This window comes from Dermacentor andersoni, chromosome 7 (genome assembly GCF_023375885.2).
Source record: "Dermacentor andersoni chromosome 7, qqDerAnde1_hic_scaffold, whole genome shotgun sequence".
NCBI classification, from domain to species: Eukaryota; Metazoa; Arthropoda; class Arachnida; order Ixodida; family Ixodidae; genus Dermacentor; species Dermacentor andersoni.
Window position 1 is genome coordinate 164,311,292 of NC_092820.1, and position 20,902 is coordinate 164,332,193.

At 47.2% G+C, this 20,902-nt stretch overlaps 1 protein-coding gene across 1 annotated transcript; it reads left to right on the plus strand.

Annotated features, from left to right (window-relative positions):
• The first annotated feature begins 1,362 nt into the window (after positions 1-1,362).
• Positions 1,363-20,346, plus strand: LOC126533228 (serine/threonine-protein phosphatase PP1-beta catalytic subunit). Its single transcript, XM_050180504.2, has 7 exons — positions 1,363-1,473; positions 7,398-7,529; positions 10,863-11,198; positions 13,040-13,111; positions 15,543-15,694; positions 16,218-16,352; positions 17,737-20,346. Exons 1-7 carry the CDS (start codon positions 1,422-1,424, stop codon positions 17,833-17,835), a joined length of 978 nt encoding a protein of 325 aa, XP_050036461.1. The 5' UTR covers positions 1,363-1,421; the 3' UTR covers positions 17,836-20,346.
• Positions 20,347-20,902: the final 556 nt, after the last annotated feature.

Sequence of the window (20,902 nt, forward strand, 5' to 3'; positions counted from 1 at the left end):
ACAAGTGTATATATATATATATATATATATATATATATATAGAGAGAGAGAGAGAGAGAGAGAGAGGAGGGAGATCAGATCATTTGCGGTTGGGCCCCCTCCCCCACTCGAGAAATAGTTGGCGCGCCACTGGCCAGAGACTGAACGTTGCAATTTTTCATAACTTTTAGTCATAGCAACGGCCCAAATGCAAAGAAATACTTCAAAATTCGTGACGTTACACTGACTTAACGGCGCTGGGGCATTGGCGCGAAATGTAAGAAAAAAAAAGATGTGTCTGGATTTTATTTGTGCATCTGGCAATCGACCTATTACCGCGAAATTAAAGTTTTGAACTAATGCCCTGACAGCCTAGAAGATTTACTGTCCGCCTTCAACGAAATTACGATTGATTATTGAAATCGAATAGCTTTGTTAATGTCGCAGCCTTACAAAATTGAGACAGCCATCTCTCACCGATTCGCCTTACAACACCTGCGTACCGTTCCTGCGTAGACCCCAATTGAAAAAATAGATCAGGGAAATGTCGAATACCGGGACGTCTGGTCGCACTACACGGATTTTTGACGTAGCGGCAGGAATTTGAGCTGTACTGCTTTGACGACCTTAGACTGCCACATGCGCAGTTGCTAGATTTTTATCCTCACAAAAACGTTCGCCTATGGCATCGCGCTGTGAACTGTTGTGCATTCCTACAGATTCTGTGGAACGAAGCACGCGCGAATGATCAGACGACACAATGTAGAGGCTGTGCGCTGACCTAACCATGCAGCTAGCCCGAGCAATCACTTCCTTGGCTGCTTTGCTATTGTGGCATGTACGAACTACGGGGCGGGGGGTTCATTTTGTATGTTAGCTACCCATTGCGCTGCAAAATTATTTTTTTGTTATTCTATTCCCAGTGAGCTTAACAACGAGCATACAGGGTGCACCATGGTTCGTTTGGTAAAACACTGCCAAAGTTACTGCATTTGCCTTTCTTTCGCAGACCTGAGGACAATTTTCGAGCAATCACCCTCATCTCATTAAATCAGGAACGCGGCCGGCATGTCTTCTCACAGCAATTTACATCTGAGTGAGCAAAATATGTCATTTACCGCTGACAGCGTTTGCTGTTTTCGCTGCAGGAATGGCGAACAAATGGTCTTTGCCTGAGAAAGAAGCGTATTTCCGATTCCCAAAGCGCGTTAGTGGGAAAGCACGCCACATAAAACGCACTCCGGAAGCCATCTGCTTGCGCGAAGCGTCGCCAAAAAGAAGCAGGAACAACAAACAACAAGACGAGAAAAAATAAAAATAAACAAAGGGCGTTTTGCGAGTGCTCGCCGCGCCACGCGCCGCGGCGCGACGGTCGCCCCGAACTGCAACGCATGCGCCGTCGGGGGCTGTTGGGGCGCGTTTGATGTCATCAGCGGGTGAAAATGGCGGAGGGAGACCTGAACGTAGACAGCATAATTTCCAGGCTCTTAGAAGGTGAGAAAATCTTTCATTTGCACTCGTTTATTTACTTAAGGGAGTGAACGTTTGTTCCGAGTTACCGGCGAGCGCTATCGAGCCGTGTTTCTCGTGAAACTCTGCTCTGTTTTGGACGCCGGTAGGCACAGGTTTTGCCGTGCATACTGTCATTGTCATTCGCAGCGGCGGGGTTGAGCGGCCGCTTGGTTGGTTTTTTTTCTCGCGTTTTAACCCGCGCGACGCATCTCGCGAAACGCAGAGCGAAAAATTCGGGCTCTCTTTTCATGTCGACAGTTGACGTAAGCGCGGTCACACCCGCCAAAACGCTCGTGGGCCTGTTAAATGTTGAGCACCCTACTTAGCGCTTGTTGGGAAGGGGGGAAACGGTACGAAAGAAATGGCCGATGCCCGGGGCTTGTGCGCGGGATGTGCGGTCTCTACCGCGATAAGCTGGGGCGTTGTTTCGCGTGATTTATGCCACCCTGATTGCGTCCGCGAAGAGGTTTGATGTGCGCTATGCGTTGCGAGCGGAAATACGGTTATTGCGCACCCAAACTCGAACCGCGACTTCGGTCGGATGCATCAGCAGCAGGGGCTTGCCGCTTGCCATCCGTGAACCTGCGCCTATTTCCGCAGCGCTCGCCGCACCTTGCTCTGCACCCGAGAAGGCGCAAAACACCACGGGCCGGGTTGCGTCGCTTTTATTTGACGCGTCGCGGGGTCGAGCCCTTTCGGTGCGCGGCAACTTGCTGCGGGAGTTGTTTTCTCGGTGCGACCGTTCGGCGTCCGCTTTTAAGCGCCGAGCATTTGGCCAGGTCGGTGTCGTGGGTAGGCTTAGCTGAGTCGCGCCGCCTTGAGAACACGGCGTGCTTTTCTGGAACGAGCCTCTAACCCGCATCAGCGAATAGGTTCCACCTCGCGCCGCCAAGTTGGCAAATAAAGAAACGGGTAGATAGTGCGAGATAAACAGTCCCCAGTTTCTTTTTCTCTACCGCCGTGCGAGCTTTGCGTGCGGCGATGTATGGGCGAGGTGGCCGCGGAGTTTCGCTCGGAGACGGTACCTCTCCTCGTGTATTTTAACCTTGAATCTCGTGGGCATTTCGTCACCGGCGTGACGGCGGCCAGGCACGATCTCGTGTCCGGCGGTTTCAGCTGGCGGCTGTGAAGGTGCCCCACCTCGGCATATACTACACACGGCTCGCTTTTATGAGACCGCCGGTGTACCTTTAGGATAGGTGGAGGCCGCGAGGGGAAGTGGAGAGGCGGTCATGATCTCTGCCGTTTATTCTCGTTTTTGTTCTTGCGCAAAAGCGACCGTCGGGTTTCGTGTGTCTCGAGGGATTACCCCTCCCGCTCCTTCCTCCCCCCTTTTATAAACATGGGGCCACGCTTCCTCTGCGACTAACCATTTCCGTCTCTGGAGTTGCGAAACGCGGAAATCGACCGAGGAGCACCGCCTCTTGCGTTTTTAGTTTGAGACTGACCGTAGGTGCGCTAAGGATCCGCAGGGGTCTGCGTGGCTCAGTTATCGTAAATCGTCTGGTACAGAGACTCACCTTTTTCCCTTTCTGAGTATCTCGGCTTTGAGTATCAAGTAATCAAACAAAAGCTTTGAGATTAGCGCGGCGTCATGAACGCGTCGCGTAAGTAAGCATTAAATGTTCGACTCGGCAGATGCAACAGTGATCAAGCGCACGGGAAATCCTGCTCATTGCTGTGGGAGTTCGCTAATCACAACAAAGCGCTGCGCTGTGAATCCGCGGATGAATATCGCCACTCCAGTGCAAATGCTTGACCACGTTGCAGACAGCCCTTTCGGGGTAATGTTTTGCGCTTCGACAGTGTTGCCGAGATGTATTTAGTCCCGTGAAGCTATCGGTAGCACAGAAACACACAAGAAAACAAAAAACAAATGTATACTGCGCAAAAAGAAATACACGGACAACAACAAAATGTGGTCTGGCAGGCTGTCGGTCGGAGATAGGGAGTGCTCGGACAGGTTGAGCCGCGATTGTCGCCTGCACGGGGCCATTTGATGAATCGTCCCTTGCGTTGCACAGCTATTGTTTCTAATTGGCGAGGCAGAACGCGTGCTGCGCCGTCTGTTCTCGCCCGCTTGTACTAGGGCCCGTTTTCTGAAGCTCTGCGCCCTCCCCCCCTCCTCCCCGCCTCCTGAACGCACTCTTGCTTCACATCTCGTCCCGTGATGCTGCTTTAGGCAAGGAGTGTTGCGTTTTGGTTACGCGTCACCTTTGTATCTTCCTCCTCCGTCTAGAGACAGGGTGTAAGAAAAAAATAAAAAGACCGGCCGTGTGCCCGCAAGTGATTTGCCGCTGTCGTACACGGCGCACGTGAGCGAGCTTTGTTCCAGGAGTTATTTGTTCCGCCTAATTGGGGTGCAGGGGGTTGCGTCGGGGCCTAGCGCCGTCGCGTTGCCTTCTGGAGCCCTGCCGAAGAGACACTGGTTCCATGTTTGCTTCCTTCTTCACACCCTCTGTCTTGTTTCTGGTTGCTTTCATTAGATGCAAGCTGCTTTTCTTTTTTCTTCGTTTTAGGTGTCCGCGCAGCATGAAAACCGGAAAAGGTTCACTCCTTTGAACCCTCCTTTTTTATTCTTACAAAGCTCTTTGTTTATTTTTCCCTGTTCAGTAGCTCAAACAGCGGGGCATCATGCAATAACATGGAGTTTTGAGGCTTAGCATTGGCGTTTTGCGTGTTCGTAATTGAAGGGGACATGTTTTGGTAAATATTGAACAACGCCAGTGCTGTGGAGATTTCAAGTGTTCTAGAAAAGCGGAGATTGAATGGGAGCTTAACATTCAGAAAAGCTGAAGGATATGGTGTCGCAGTTTGCTTTTTGTTTACCTCGTTATCTGTTCCTTCATAAATGCAGACGTATGTCTGTCCCATGTAATGTTGTGCATATTTCTGCAGCATGAAACAGCTGCGCGCCATTTCAAATCGGAAAGCATCATGGCGGGTGGAGAGTTATATCGGCGTCACATTACCACTTTCGATCACGATCAAGCCCAATCCGGATCGAAATTCACGACTGCGATTGGCTCCCTCGTGCAGCTTACTACGCAAAGGAGCTAATCACGACTGAGAAAGTCGATCTGGATCAGGCTTGATCCTGATAAAAAATGTGCCGTTTGACATTCGTATTATGCTCTGTTCACCGCAGTTACGTGCAGCACAGTTACAGCTCCCGTCAATCGGTCAAGGACGAGAACCAGTGGCGCAGCTAGAAATTTATTTCGGAGGAGGGTGCTTGGGAAGGCCGAATTCTAACAAATTTAGGGGGGTGGGGCGTGCACTGTGTGCCACCCCCATTGCAACACCACTGATGAGAACGAAAAGTAGTTCTGCCTATCGTTCGTCGCTAATCACCCTGTGCGCTCAGATGCTGGTCGAACGGAAGGATTATAGATGGATTGGTGGCTAGTTGTCTTCCATCTCATGAGACATGCAACCAGTTTTCGTTCGTGATTGTCCGACAGGATTGGTAGCTTTCCCTGTACTGAAAGGAATTGTCCAGACGGGAGCATGAACTTATAGCTGCGGTGGATGCAGTGATTGCATCTCGCCTCGATGGGCATGGCAGACCTAAATTGTGTACACATCCGTAGGGTGTTTTCAGACCCTGTGAGCGACCTTTTAAATCTGTATTTACAGTTAAATGACAGTTCCAGCTCTTCCTACTGACTGAAGAGATTCATTCTGACCCTAGCTTTCTTGCATTGGTGCCATTGTCAAACATGTTTCTTTTGTTGGCGCATTGACGAGCCAGTTTTATTGATCTTGCATTCATAAATTTGATGAACATTCAGGATGCTAGACAAATGAAGCCCATGTACCTAGCGCTTGCTTAACATTTTCGTCAAATGCAGCACATAGTGGCCTTCATTGTGACATACTTCCGTAGTGTGAAAAAGAAAAAGGCAATTTTAATAACGCATCACATTTAACTATTGTGTGGCTTGAGTGTTGCGTGTAATTGGAAGAGGCTGCGATTGTGTAAATGTTCCTTGGTAGTCCTACATTGTGCTATCTGCTCTTACCAGCCTACCTCTATTGTTTTCATATCTATGCCTATTCTTTCCAGATCTGCCTCTATTAGTAACATTTTATTAAATGAGTTGCATTTCTTCTCTAGTCTATTTCTTGCGTAGAAATTAAGTGCTCGTACCTGATTATATTGTGCTTAGGTTGGTAAATTGAGGCACATGGTTTCTGTAACGGAGATAACTGGCAGTATTCATTTCCTGTCCTTTATGCCATTCTTTTATGAAAAATATAGTAGTGGCAGTTTTCTATTGCTTTTACAAAGAATATATGATTCGATAATGCTAAAGGTACTCAAAATGTCTTTGGGTGGAGATGCACAGCTAAAAGCTTCATGCCTTGGAAAGTGCCATGCATCTTTTTTTTTTTTCCTTTTTTATTAGTCGGTGTAGTTCGTTGGAAAGGCCTTTGAAAGAAAAGGACTTGCTGTAGTATCACCATTGTGCATTATCAAGGTGTCAAAGACTGGCTCGGTTACATACCTGCTGTAGTGGCTATGGCATCGTGCTTCTAAGCTGAGGATGTGGGATTGAATCCCGGCTGCATTTCGATGAGGGTGGAATACAAAAACGCCCATGTATTTTGCATTGTCTGCACGTTAAAGAACCCCAAGTTCACATGTGAACATGTGAACACAGTTGCACATGTTCAAACATTGGCGAGCAAAGTGCAGGGTGGTTTAGTCATTCCTGGAGTGCAATAGAAACCACTAAAATTGTCAGGTTATGAAATCTAATTGAATAGAAGACATAGGCTTTGATTAGTGATTATTTACTGCTGAAACCTGTTTCACATTCTGAGGGCATTAATTGCTTCATTTGCCTGCCGCGGTGGCTTTAGCGCCTATGGTGTTGCGTGGCTAAGCACGAGGTCGTGGGATCAAATTCTGCTGCCAAGGCTCAATTTGGATGGTGGCAAAATAAAAAAAAAATGCCCGTGTCCCGTACAGTGGGGGCACATTATAGATTTGGTGGTGGTCAAAATTAATCCGGAGTCCCCTACCACGGCATGCTTCATAATCAAATCATGGTTTGAGTGCATAAAACCCTAGAATTCAATTCGAATAACTTCATTTGCAACCTTAATATTGTCTTCTGTCAGCTCTGAAGTTTTAAGGTAATTCATGGGTAATTTTGCGAATGGGAAGATAATGTGTATTATGACATAATTGTAAATTTATTTAGGGAGAAGTTTCTTTGAATGTAGACTGTTCGTAAAAAATTGCAGAAATTGGATCTTTGCAAAATTCAGGCAGTAGGTGGTAATGTGTTGGTGCAGAATATGGGCAGAATTTTGGGAGCTAGCCCGTCTTGGCTGCCGACAATGAATATGCGAGTCTGCAAGTTCGGAAACATCATCTGGGCAAGCACACTACAACTATGAATTTGCCCTGGCAACTGTGCACTTTGACTACTTTGACAGAGTAAACTTGAGCGATCTAAGAATGCTTGAATTCATGAACTGGGAGGAATGTGCAGCATGAGAGAGAGGAAAGGCAGGGAAGTTAGCCAGAGGAGAGTTTCTGGTTTGCTACCCTGCACTGGGGTGGGGGCTATAAGTGCTGTGAAGGCGATAAAAAGTGAGAGGAGGAAAAAAAATGGGCAACAAAAAGGCGTTCCAATCTTGGGCATTTGCAGCATGTAACATAGCTAAGGCCAGTATGCCTGCAATGCCTTCCGCAGGAAGTGACGTGGTGTGGCAAGGTGTCACATGTTGCAGTGTTTTCTGCCTTTGCTTGAAGGTGCTAGCCTCCCGAGTGTTCTGGAACACTTGGCATAATGCAACTCGGAAGTGTTTGTGGAGGGGCATGACCCACTGAAATCGGCCCGCGCCAGTGGATGGGTGAAACGGAGGCTGATGGCTTGCCTTCCCTGCAGTCCGGGGATGCCGCCCAGGAAAGACTGTGCAGCTGACGGAGGCGGAGGTTCGTGGCCTCTGCCTAAAGTCTCGCGAGATCTTCCTCAGCCAGCCGATCCTGCTTGAGCTCGAGGCGCCGCTCAAAATTTGCGGTGAGTCTGCTGCTTCTGTGCCCTCCTTTATGCTCCTGCTTTGAGGAACCAGTGGATAGTTTGTGAACTATGCAGTGGAGACTGGTTTCATGCTGCAGAGAATGAGCACAGCGGAACTACACTCGTAAACACGTATGTGCTTGGGTGCACATCAGGAAGGCTTGAATAATTTTTTTTTTTCCATGTCTACAAGTTGTGGTTGTCGTGGTAATTCACAATATAGTCAGGGCCAAGTTGAGTTGGTAATGACAGTGAAGGATGACCATTCCTTTACGTCAAACACCGAAAGAAAGCAAATAAGCATAAGCTCATCTAAGTCGGTAGATTGCACATATGCGGAGGGGATATTATTAGATACCTGAAAAAACTCTTTTAAACAAAATCTTGGTGGTGATGCTCCTTTCTAATTCTCCCGCCAGCTCAGCTCAAGGCAGTAACCTAGTTTTGGCAACTTATTGCCGAGGCTTGTTAATTGTTTATCAAATTTAAAAAAAAATGGTAGGTGATCCTAACCTTTGACTTAGGTGTCTTAGTGGCGCTCGCACCTCGGTATTCATGTTATTTAGGTTAACTTTAGGCAAATACAACACACAAACTAAACTTGAAGGCAATTGTTTTCCATTAATTAGTCGGTTAAATATCATGCCACCTTGTGTGTGAAGCTTTCTACTTCCGGGTTTCCAGGAATTTCGCCACTCGTGCTCATATGGTGGGTCTCTAAAGTCTGATTCTGTGCTTTTGTTTGCGGCAATAAGTGAAGTCTTATTCTTATTTCAGACATTTCAGTAACTCAACTTGTAACTAAACTTATGGTCCAATATATCTATAATGAAACCCACAAATATTGTACTGTACTACAGTCGCCGACCGTTTATTCGGACCTCACGGGGACTGCGGAAATGTCCGAATAAACAGGTGTCCGAAAAAGCAGATTAAGAAAAAAAAATGAACTCCTTTATTTCCACGCACTTATTCGGGCTCTGCAATAGGCTTGAAGAAATCGTGAGTGCGCCGTTGCACGCTGTTCCGTTTACGCGCAATCAGATAAACCTGAATCTCGGAGAGGGTCGAACGGTCACTATAGGCGGCTGAAAGCACAGTCACTGCTTGTGCACATTCCGCATGCGACAGCAGCGTAGCACGTGGTGCGTCATCTTCCGACTCGGAGTCATCGTCCGGCGGTGCAGCATAAAGAATGGGTGCAGCAGAAACCTGACTAATGATCTCGCTGTCGTCGAGTTCTGCGCATGTCAGTACAGCAGTGTCAGCACCTGTGAAACTCTCAAATGAGACTGTGTCCGGAATCGCAATGCAACCACTGCGCAGGTCTCGGCAGAACTTTTTCCGCGTCAGTAGGGAGCACATCGGAAGGCGACAAATCTTAGGCCCCCCGGCACCCGCACTGTCGGCGCCATTAGACACTTGACGCGATGTTTCCGTACGCCGCGTTGGAACACCGAAACCTCGACACAGCACACAAAGCAAACACTATCGTGCCGACACCAGTCGCACAAACGAAAAACGCGGCCTGCTCGCATCGTCGTGCGCGAAAGAAACAAATCAGCTGCTGGATTGTCTTGACATGGCTTACTAAGCTGAAACCGGAACTGCTGTACGGCCATTCTATCGAACCAAGCGGAAACGATGATGATGAGCGGGGATTTCCAGTAGCGCCGCTTCGTGGGGCAGCAAGGAGGCTCCGTTCAAAACAAAAATGGCGTTCAGCAAGTCGAACTATGCGCCGGTCAGAGTCGGTGCATGATGCCCTCGATCGAGTTGACTCAAGGAGTGTTTGAAAAATCAGACGAGAGGCTGCAAGGTGTCCGAACTTTCGGCAGTTGTTATACATTATGGTCTATGGGGAGAATGGCGGTGCCACGAAGCTGACCGAATAATCGGGCATGTCCGAATTTTTGGAGTCCGGAAAATCGGTCGGCGACTGTATTTCTTTTTTCCTATTCTGATTTATTTTGAACTTCGTCCATGGTTGTCTCAGTGATTTCTAATTATTCCAGACACTTCAGTAACTCATTTTGTAGTTAAATGTATGCTCTGATATCATCCATAATGAAACTCTCGAATTTTGTACTGTAGTATTTTTTTCCATATTTCTTTTTCTGATTAATTTTGAATTTCCTCCCCGGTCGTCTTGGGAGGTGCTGCACAAGAAACAAGTGTCACTCGACGTTTTATGGCAGAGCACATCTCACGATGAACGTCAATCTTGATGCAGTTAGCACTAAAGTTGTGTAGCAACACATCGTATTGCCAACGCTGAAACTTGCGTGCATCCAGGGTCCTCTCCCACGCTTCCCCTGCACACGCTGCACCATCTAGTGGCGGCGGCACAAAGCTTGCATGCAGCAGGGGTTTCATTCCACCATGCACCTGATGAAATTTAAGACATTTTTTCTCGTTGAAGTGCAGCACATATGCAGTGGCAAATGCCCTGTTATCGAATTTGGCGTCAAGAGATTCATTGAAGAGCGGCACATACCTAGTAGCATATACCAGTGACCCAAGTTGTCACCAAGTTCATTGAAGAGCAACATATACTCGTTGACCAAGGCTGTCCGACAGTGGGTGTGAACCGCGTCCCATCGGCACAGCAGCCTGATGCACTACCAGTCAGATTTCGACTACCCAATCCCAGTGGACCCAAGTTGGTGGGAAAACGGAAACACAGATTGATAGGCAGTCAGTCAGAACCTGTGAGGTGCATCAAGTACCTGAAGAGTGCTACTCGCATTAATAAGTTTTGCATCAGAGATAGACACAATCTCAGCCTGGCAGCCGTTGTTGAACAGTATGATTGTCCCTTGACAGACGAAAAGGTTCTAGGACACTGGTCCAGATGGGTTTCAACATTCAAGGCCTTAGGTGCTCTGTTCATGTTCTTGAAGGCTTGCGAATTGTGCAACCGACTTTGAAAGTTGTAGCATGTAGCATCGTGTTACTGTGTGGATTTTTCTTGCTTTATTTCTTTTATTTGTTCATTCTCTCACCTTTTATTCCCTTTACCCCATTTCCCAGTGCAGGGTAGCCAGCTGGCACTTACACTGGCTAACCTCCGTCTTCTCCTTTTCTCTCTCTCTCGTTGCACAGGAAGCCAAATACAAGAAAATATTGTGAAATTAGTGGTACCTGGTTGATATCGTGAGCCATTGGGCTTTCAGCATGAAAGTCTCTCTGCTAGGGAGCAAGCCTTCTTATATTAAATGCAGTGTTTTTATATGGTGATGTACTAACCTGCAGTTGTTTAGTGTTTCTCATTATTGTCCTCCTAAAGCTTGCATGGCGGTAATAATTTCTATGTCCGGTGTATGCGTGCAGGCGACATCCATGGCCAGTACACGGATCTGCTGCGGCTCTTTGAGTACGGTGGCTTTCCTCCCGAGGCCAACTACCTTTTCCTGGGCGACTACGTCGACCGAGGCAAGCAGTCACTGGAGACAATCTGCCTGTTGCTTGCCTATAAGATCAAGTACCCCGAGAACTTCTTTCTACTGCGGGGCAACCACGAGTGCGCGTCCATCAACCGCATCTATGGTTTCTACGACGAGTGCAAACGACGCTACAACATCAAGCTCTGGAAGACGTTCACCGACTGCTTCAACTGCTTGCCCATTGCTGCCATCATCGACGAGAAAATCTTCTGCTGCCATGGCGGTGAGTCAGTTGCACTGCTGGTGTGCTAAACGATGCATACCCTTTACGGCCTACCGTAGTTGCATTCGTTTACAAAGACAATCTAATCGAGTCTACATGTGTGCTTGCCACAAGTGACAGAATTGCTATGAACAGATGTATTGTCTTAAACTAACTGTGCTGGGTGTTTCAACTTTGAGTTAACCACGGTTGATGCAGCTGTGCAGCTAGGTTATGCAGGCATGCCTGTACAGCCGTGCAGCTTTAGGAACTGTTCAGATAAGTACTTTCACACAAAGCTAGCCTTTTAGTCTTGTGTATTAAGGTTTAATGGCAAGCACAGCCACCTGGGATATGTGGTCAGCCTTGGAAGAATCAGTCGTGTCTGGTGTCTAAAGATGCTCTAATCTGTGGTTGTGCAGTGGTGTGTGTGTCTGTGTTTCTTCTTTAGTGCGTTGTTCAGTCGTAACGGCAGAGGCTCAAGCAATGGCATTGCCATAGCAAGTTACTTTCTTGACAGGAACGATGTGAGGATGCTCGCTTCTCTCGCACATGCAGCGTAATAGTGTAACTGATGGGCTAGTTGGTGTTGCATTACATTATGCGTTCATCTTTATGTATTCTTGTTCTTGTCTGTATATTAAACACTTAATACTTTACACACAATACAGTCAAACCTTGATATATCGACCATGGATATACCGAACACTTTCTGTATCACCTGGAAAATCGCATGCATTTCTAATTATTTCGAATGCCGTCGGACGTAAAATGGAGATATCAAACTCCGCCACTCCATGCCACGAGTGCTCTGTTGACATGCGGTGAGCTTTCCCGCAACACCCTCGAAGATAGTGGTGGCGCGATGGGCGTTCCCGACTGCTGCGCACTGTAGCTGCACACATCAATCGCGCTCAAGGGGCCATTTGAATGTCTGGGCATACGCAAGCGGTGGCTTGGCTAGTTCGACAACGTCAACGACGCATTGCATTTGTTGCACTGAGTCCCTCTTGGTGTCGCGCTCTGCAACTGCCGCGCCTTGCGAGGACTGGCGGTTTGCATCCTCAGACGCGCGACAGCACACGCTCACTGGGCTCACTCATAGATGCCTTGACGAATGCCACTTAAGATTTTGTTATTGACAGCGTTTCAACACGCTTCGATTGACGGGCATGGAGATTGCAGAAAAAGTAACGGATAAACGAAGACGCTGCCGAGGTTGATCTCGCAAGCGCTGATGTTGCCCAGCTCCCGACTTAACTGAGGCTGTAGCTGCTTTGGCCCTTCTATGCCGCTATGTGGCGCAATAGAGGACCGGCCTATCGCTTGTGGATCGCCTAGACTATGTTGAGGACTCCGTGTTTAAGCACGGGGCTGTCAATAAAAAGCAGGCTACATTGCTGCAGTACTTTCAGCCAAATAAATACCTTGTGTGAAGCTTCAAGTGAGTGTTTACTGCGCCACAATTGGGGCACGATCGGGAATCATTGTTTGGAGCACTCATTCGTTTCTGCCGCACGCGATTGGCCTGGGCCGCGCCAACTTCGCGCGGCTGACAAAGTCGGCGCGGCGGCCCAGGCTAATTGCATGCGACGCAACCAAAAGCGCTCTCCCCGCGGACGAAGTCGGTGCCGCCTATGCCAAATCCGCACAACGCAACCGAACGCGCGCTCCGAACAACAATCCCCAATTGTGCCTTTGGTTAATTTATTGACTTGTAGAAGATTATGATGCATATTTTACGTGATTTTATACATAGAATTCTTGCTATATTGAATTATTTCGCAATCACCGCGCTGTTCGATATGTCGAGGTTCGACTATATCTTGCATGTGTGCTGATAAACCATGTCCTCACTGCAGGGCTCTCCCCTGACCTCCAGTCCATGGAACAGATCAGGCGCATCATGCGACCAACAGATGTCCCGGACACGGGTACGTGTCATTGTCTCCGACTCTGTGGGCCTACTTTGGTACTTTGGTGTCGGCATCACTCAGAACTGCAAAATGTTCAATAGTATTTCAGAGCGTGGTACTCCTTGAAACACAGGTCTATGCACAGTGCCTAATCGCAATCTGCACACCTAAAACGCGTCTGGTCTCCTCTTGGAGTTAAAAGTTGTGTTGGCAGACACGTGACATATTCTCTGCGTGTGGCTGCCTTGGGCAGAGGTCTGAGGCACTCTCTCGCGTAAGCGCATTGCCGCAGAGAGAGAGAATACCTCGTTAGTGGCGGTGATAAACAAGCTAAGAGCAGCGCCAATCAAGATACAAATCAACTTCCGCAACCCCTGCAAGAGAGTGCCAACAAAGAGAAAGATCACATTTCGCGGGCCTCCGTGCAATTATGCGGCTAAACCGAAACCGCAAAAGGGGTGTTGCCGCAGTCTGCGTGACGCGGTCAAGCGAGAAATCAGTTCTGTTTATCTTCGCAAGAAGGTAGCACAAATTTCAAATGCCTCTTGTAAGTTCTAAGAGGTGGCAGCACCTCCCAGTGAGCACGCATCATTATGGCGCGAAATTTCAAACGAAAAAGTCGAAACCGTACCTGTACGGCAAAGACCTTGTGGGACAGAAAACTGCCGCCGCACATATACGGCAAAAACCTTCAAAGGGTTAATGTGTAGGCTGGTATTTCGAACAGCCGCCAGCTCTACATTCGATTATCCGGACTTCATCCATGGCTGTAGCGTACGCTGACTCTGCCGTCATTATCTCCTCTGGCAACCTTGATGAGACATCAAATATGGCCTCAGAGATTACATGTTAAATGGTAATCTCTGAGGCCTTGCCTTGATCGGAGCCCTACGCCTCATAGATTTAACTGCAAATACTGATGTTGAAGGCCTTGCCTGAATTATAGGTCGCATCAACATTGCAACCATCACATCCTCATCCGCCTATTCCGGCAATCCCACGCATGGCCTGCTCTCGTCATTCTGTTTGACGAGTTTGCCTTCCGGACAGCGTACGGCCATTCTGTGCATGTTTGTTTAGTTTGCGTTCCAGACAGCGCTCTGCTGGCTCCAAGAAGTCTTTTCTCATGAACTTGTAGACAGGCCACGTCAATTGGCACCAACGCATGTGCCCTCGCAGTCCGAATGAGCCCGACTCCGCAACTGAAAAGCCTCAAGTGCCGCCTACTGCAACGAGCTCAAACGCGGACATCATTGATTACCTGCTAGGCTGCGGTGTGCCAATTTTGGCTGCCATTACATTTGAAGACTTTCGAGATGTCAACAGCACAGTGTTGTCGTGTGCCGAACTGAATGAAGACGAAATTGAGCAAGCTCTCCCACCGTCAAACAGCGACTCTAACTTGGATGATGATGTGCCGTGTGCTCTGGAACCTTCACATGCGGATCTGACACGAGCCTTTGCAGTTCTTGCATGGGCATACAGCAACAGCGCAAAACTGGTAGAAATACAGGTGTACTTAGTTGGCATAAGCGGAAGTGCGTGCAGCAACGAATAAACCACTAATTCTTTGCACAGGGGTCTTAAAACATGAATAAAATTATCTTCTTTTTAAATTTATTTCTTTTTTGATGCATTCGTTTTTTCGGACATTCGATAGTTCGAACTTGTTTATGTTCCTGTGGAGTCCGAATTATCGGTCGTCGACTGCAGTTTCACAAGGCAATGAAAACACTCTAAAGGTGTTTTACAATGTTTGGTGTCATTTTGTTGTATAAGTGAAAAAAAATGGTTCTGTACACCAGTAATATGCTAATACATTTGATCATGCTCGGATTCTTCTGTGTTGACAATGGACAGGCAATAACTCGTATGGCACTTTGCCTTTCTGTCAGTCTTGGTGTGACAGTTTGAGTTGTTACTGAAGGCGCAGCTACATAATCACGTTCACAGCCCAAGTCCACTCACTGCCACTCACACGCATACATACATCTACTCACACTCACTGGCGTTCATACTTACTAACGTGCACTAGCGTTCGCTCATGCCTGCTTAACCCCTCCATCACTGCATCAAGATGTCAAGCAGGGCCAGTTGGTTAGGATTCATAGTAAGATTCGTTACAGTGCAGCACAAAACGCGGACAAAATGAAGGTATAAAACAATGACACGGCCTTCATCACTCACTCACTTATGCAGTCACGTCTTTGAAATTATTTTTTAGTATGTCGACATATGATTCAAGCACTGTTGCAGGCGCTTCATAAAGCATAGTTTGGTGCTCAGCGGGTCAGTAACGATTGATAGTGCGCATGTCACAGGGGTATGCTATTCTTGTACTGAGACTTCCTTATAGCCGTGCAGGTGTAAATTGCTTGTGGCATGGCAGTGCGCTTGCATTCGCTGGCCAGTGACTGCTTGCTAACACCCCCCGTGGCGTGGAACGCAGGCCTCCTGTGTGACCTGCTCTGGTCAGATCCCGACAAAGACGTCCAGGGCTGGGGTGAGAACGACCGTGGCGTCTCGTTCACCTTTGGAGCAGACGTAGTCTCCAAGTTCCTCAACAGGCACGACCTGGACTTAATATGCAGAGCTCACCAGGTGAGTGGAGAGACCACTTCAAGAGCCGAGTGAAAGTGACTTTGGCAGAGGTATCTAAAGAATGATACCCAGCAAAGGGTTGATATCTGTGTGAAAACTTGTGTAAGGTGCAAGCTCTGAAAGCAAATAATTCGTTTTGTAGAGATCGGGCGTGCGCTGCGAAACACTTCTGTTCTAAATTGAAATTGGAAAATTTTTCATTTTGCATTCGCATTGGTATCAAATAACTGTATTGAACCTAATTTACGCTTATTTTGCTTTTTCCTAGATCCTTGAACAGGAAGGTGTCGGAATTGAGTAATTGTTACTTTGTCTGAGCCCATTATATTTTGAAGTGCTGTCTTCAAGTGACAAAAAGTATGCTTAAAATTGTGGAAAAGTCGAGGAGTGCTTGATTTTGTTCTTATACAGCAACAAGAAACAAGTATTTTGCGCCTAAGGGGATTGATATCACTGGCAAACTGAACAGCTCTTAGTCGCCGAGTCTCTCCTGGCGAGCTCTATTGCTGTGTGTTTTGTGCAGGTCGTTGAGGATGGGTACGAGTTCTTTGCCAAGCGCCAGCTGGTGACCCTTTTCTCAGCGCCGAACTACTGCGGTGAATTCGACAACGCGGGCGGCATGATGTCTGTTGACGAGACGCTGATGTGCAGTTTCCAGGTTGGTTGCAGGGCTGGTGAACCCCCTCACTGTTTTCATCTGCTATGAAAACGACTTGCTGTAGATGTGGGACGGGAATTTCCTTGCTTTTGCTGAGCCACAGATTATGCACTGCGCTAGGTATGCAAAAGACCATTGTCACGTGCCAGCAAAGGAATGCGAGCACTTAACAAAGATAATGACCGTGACATTTTTCCGCTGCTTTGCTGTATTTGTAAATAAAAATAGCAGTCGTTTCAGAAGTGTGCTGTAACGGCATTTTATGCAATTTTAGTGGAGAGACAATGAATTCAATCACATTTACTCTGTGCGCATAACACCTGTAGATAAGGGATCCTGTGTTCCAACAGATGTCTTTGTTGTGTTTGCAGTTTAGTTGCATTTTGTTCTCTAGAGATATGAAATGCATTGACTCTTACTGCCATTCACTGGGGATACGAAAATATTTCATTGTGATGCAAATTTTGTTTTCTTAGGCTTTTATCGTTGGCTTTGATATGCCTCCAGTTATTTTACGTTCCGTGGCAGTACAAACAGATGCAAACGGCACCATGCACATAACATTTTGTTGGGGCAAGGGTTGTGCTTACTGGTTTCAACATTGGACGCCGCTCGCGGTAACACAACCTCTTCGTCAATCGCTGATGTAAATGTGACCTTCGCCCTTGTTTTGTTTGGGGACATTAAACCGACAGTCTTCAACTGTTAGTTAATGTAAATTTGAGGAGTCATCATAATGAAACCGAATGTGTTAAACTCGTTCACTAATTGATCAATCAATGGTGGCAGCGTCCATGCGCAGTCACAGGTGCAGTCTAAGGGCTCGTAGCTGTCTCCTGCCTATATGTTCTTCACAATCACTTGGCTCATTAGCATTTTGTGAGTGGGCTGACTAGCATTGCAAGCCTGATTTCTCACAGTGCTGGTTATAAGCATAAACGAGTAGCCTTAGTTGGTGCGTAAGTGTGTCTGCTTGCAATGTAGGCTGGCAGGTGTCCGGCAGACTAGTGGCCGTGAGCAGGTTTCACTTTAGCATGGTTTTACTGTCCCATGGTTATTTTGCAGGATGTTTGAACTATCGGGTGTACATGGCTAGCTTGCGATTGAATTTTGACGTAGGTCAGCATTGCTTTTTTTCACCCATTGGTTGATATCAATTGGATCTGTAATGGCTGTACGTCAATTGTCAATTGACGTTCAGCAGCACAAAAGCTTGTAAGAGCTATTGCTGCAAAGAAATTTCATGGCAGCCTTTTTGATGTGAAAGTACCTAGGAATTTTTTACACTGTGGGTGGCCTACCTTTTTCAGGAATGTTCACTTTCTGTGTGGAATCCAACCTGGAAGGTTCGTTCCTCATACCCTTTTCTATGTTTGCTGTGCAGATCCTGAAGCCCTCCGAAAAGAAGGCGAAGTACCAGTACGGTGGTCTCAACTCCGGGCGGCCCGTGACGCCACCTCGGGGGCCAGTCAAGAAGAAATGAACACCACAGTGAGGGGGGAAAAAACACCAGAGGGAGGACAGGAAATTCAACAAACAACAAGACGTCTACCCACCACCACCACCGAAAACAAGAGCTACATGCCCGCCTCTTCCTTACACCTCCTCTGTTTCCACGTTGTTGCCGCTACCGCCTCTGCGCTTTTCCCGCTGCCAGCTCGGTCAAGCGTCGGCTTCTGGGCCATGCAGTGCCCGCGGACACCCTTGGTTCATTTCTTTCTCTCAATTGTCTTGGCTTGGTCCAGCTGTAGGTTTCTTCCTTGATGTGTATACCCTCTCTCATTGAACAGTGGCTTCTTGTGCAAGAAACTCATCTCGCATTGGTGTTTTATTTTTACTTTGTCATCATGCTGTTGCATCTCATTTTTTTTTTCCTCCCCCGTGCAGTGCCTGCCCCTTTTCATTTTGCCTGATTCATGCGAACAGTGAAGTTTGGCCTGCAGAGCAGGAAAGTTCTTGAAAACTTCTTGCGAACAGGGTAGGAGCTTGGACGTAACGCCTATATTGCAGAGTGTGTTATTCAGTATGGGCTTGATGAACTTGGCCTTGCAAGTTGTTTTGCAAACACACTTCACAAGAAAAAGCTGCTCTGAACCTGCAGCACCACTGTCCAGTGCATGACAAACTTGGGGTGCCAGCTATGCGATGCACTTTTGACTCACTGGTCCCCACAAGCTCATCTGGACAACTTTTCTTGCCGGCAAACTATTTGCCCGTGTGCTTTAGCTGACGCAGTTGGGCAAGACCTGTTTGAAAATGGAGGGGGCTTGATTGTGTGTTCCGACCATCTGCGCTTATTGATATTGTTTTCGCTATTTCTAATGGTTGCTTTGCTGTTGACAATCCAGGAGCTGTCAACATTTTGCTGGCTAGTTAGATGGCTAGTAAAGCTTTTCAATGTTTGTTTGTAACACAAGCTTCATGGCTGTTTTTTGTTGCTTGTTCCCTCTGTATTATCATGTCCACTGGTTGTCTCTTCCTTACAGTGCAGTTTCTCTTGACGGCAAGGCATGGTGTTTGCCTGTAGGTTTTGTTGGGGAAGAAATAGAAGTCGTGGGGGCAAAATCACTTTTAACAATTGCGTTTTGATTAGTCATTTCGGCTGTTTCCTAGTATGCAAACCAGTCTGTACAGACCGTCTAATGGTTGCCGTTTCCAGGACATTTTTCGTGTAGGAGATAACGTCTTCGTTAGGATGCCTTTGTTTGCATACAGCATGTCGCCCAACTTGTTCCCACATCATCCACACACCTAGCCTACCACCTTAGCAGCCGTGCGTGTCGTGTGATAGGCCTGCGTCGTTGTGGGTCACAGTGACATCTCTGCGTATGGTGGCTGTGGTATGTGTGCATCTGTGCTAGAAGCAGCGTGGTCATCATGGAGGGGCAGCCACGAATTGGCGCAACTTACCGACGAATACACGAAGCAAGGCTGTAGTCTTTGGATTGAACCATCTGCAAGCTTGTGCACTTTTTGCAAGGTACAGGCTTGTGTTTTGCATAGAATATGCTTGAAAAACTGCACCTCTCACTCGGAAATAGGGGCATGTTGGGTGGTGAAGCGAGTTCCAAGGAGCTTTCTGGCAAGCCTTGCTTCTGCAGCCATTCTTTGCCCAGGTTGTCTTGCTTTGAACAATTCAGTGCCGATGGATTCTGCCACATTGCCTCCTTTGGCTTTGCTCCGCGGAGGCAATGGTAGAACTCTGCAGCGGTGAAATGTTTAGAACGAGCTCCCTGTTCATCTAACCACAATGTGTCAAGCTGTGGGACATAAAAAATACTAAATATGGTAATTAGATGTGGCACTAGTTTTGCATAATTTCAGAGCAATGAATTGGCCTTCGTAGTGAATTTCTATTGTATGCACGTGTAGTTTGCCGTCAGACTAGCTTTTCGTTGATCCTTTCTTTTTGAAGCTGTTCGTACCAGGAGTGTAAGCCACCTGTAAAATATCTTGCTCTTGTTCGGAATGGTACCAATACTGCTGTTGGTGTACAGTTCTAGTAAGTCAAATAACTATTACCTATAAACAGCCTTGCCATGTCTGTTTTGAAGAGGCCGGGAGGGTGCTGGGAGGGATGGCAAATAAGATGAGTCACAACAGTCTGCAATGTTGCTTCATGGGGAGAAATCCCAAGTCTGTGTTCATTTTCGCGAGGGCCTGCAGCGTTGCGTGGCCATAGACGTTTCGAGGCTCATTTGCGATGTAGTGGTCTTTTTGAGCTGTGGCCAAGTCTTGCCGTGCCCAGCACTAGGAGCCTAGATGCAGTGGATGCCCATCAATTTTGTTCTTGGGGGGGCAGGGGGGGGCAGCATTCAACGAAGGAAGCACGGCACAGCAGTGCCTTTCACCGGTTACTGTCTTCACTGCAGTGGTGTTTGCGCCCAACTGATGCGGCTTGCTATGTGTAGCGGCCACTTGGAAGCGTGAGGTTGTTAAGAGGCATGTCTTTCTCCTTTCAAAACAGAGGTTAATAAACAGTTGGGAAAGAAAACTGGTCCACTGTCTTTTCTACATCAAGCACATTATGCTTGCGATTTTGCAAATTTAGCTATAGTGAACCGCTGAAAGGAAAGTGTGGGACTGATTCTGTCTGACCAGTCACGTGTTCACTGTACAGTTTCGTTCATAGTACTTGACATGCTATTTTCGCACATCCAAATGTTTCTGCGAAATTGGTTCAGTTATATTGGCAAAGAGTAAAAAGCTTGTTTGTGCTTGCTACAACTTGGTGCTCAAGGGAGGAAAGCAGTAGCTACATATTTGTTTGCCACTAGTCATGGCCATTTGTGACAGCATGAATATGGGCTGTAACTTTTTCTTTTTCATTTAGTAGACGTCTGGTACAACATGAACGTATGATTGTAGTTGTGAATTGGTTCTTGTTGCCATTTCTTTGCATCCTTGTCTCTGGTTGCGCTGTTTCATAAACATGGTTTGCACCAGCTTGCCCAACTTCGTTTTGTAGTTATCGCATCACTTAGCAATGTTTATAACACTTTGGGAATGTTTGCCATGTTGCATGTGCCAGTTTGTGTATACATTGTCAT

Excerpts from the sequence above, each read along its gene's own strand:
- LOC126533228 (XM_050180504.2), top strand. The coding sequence starts at position 1,422 with ATGGCGGAGGGAGACCTGAACGTAGACAGCATAATTTCCAGGCTCTTA. Across the intron at positions 11,199-13,039 it reads AATCTTCTGCTGCCATGGCG|GGCTCTCCCCTGACCTCCAG; the intron begins GTGAGTCAGTTG and ends TCCTCACTGCAG. Across the intron at positions 13,112-15,542 it reads AACAGATGTCCCGGACACGG|GCCTCCTGTGTGACCTGCTC; the intron begins GTACGTGTCATT and ends CGTGGAACGCAG.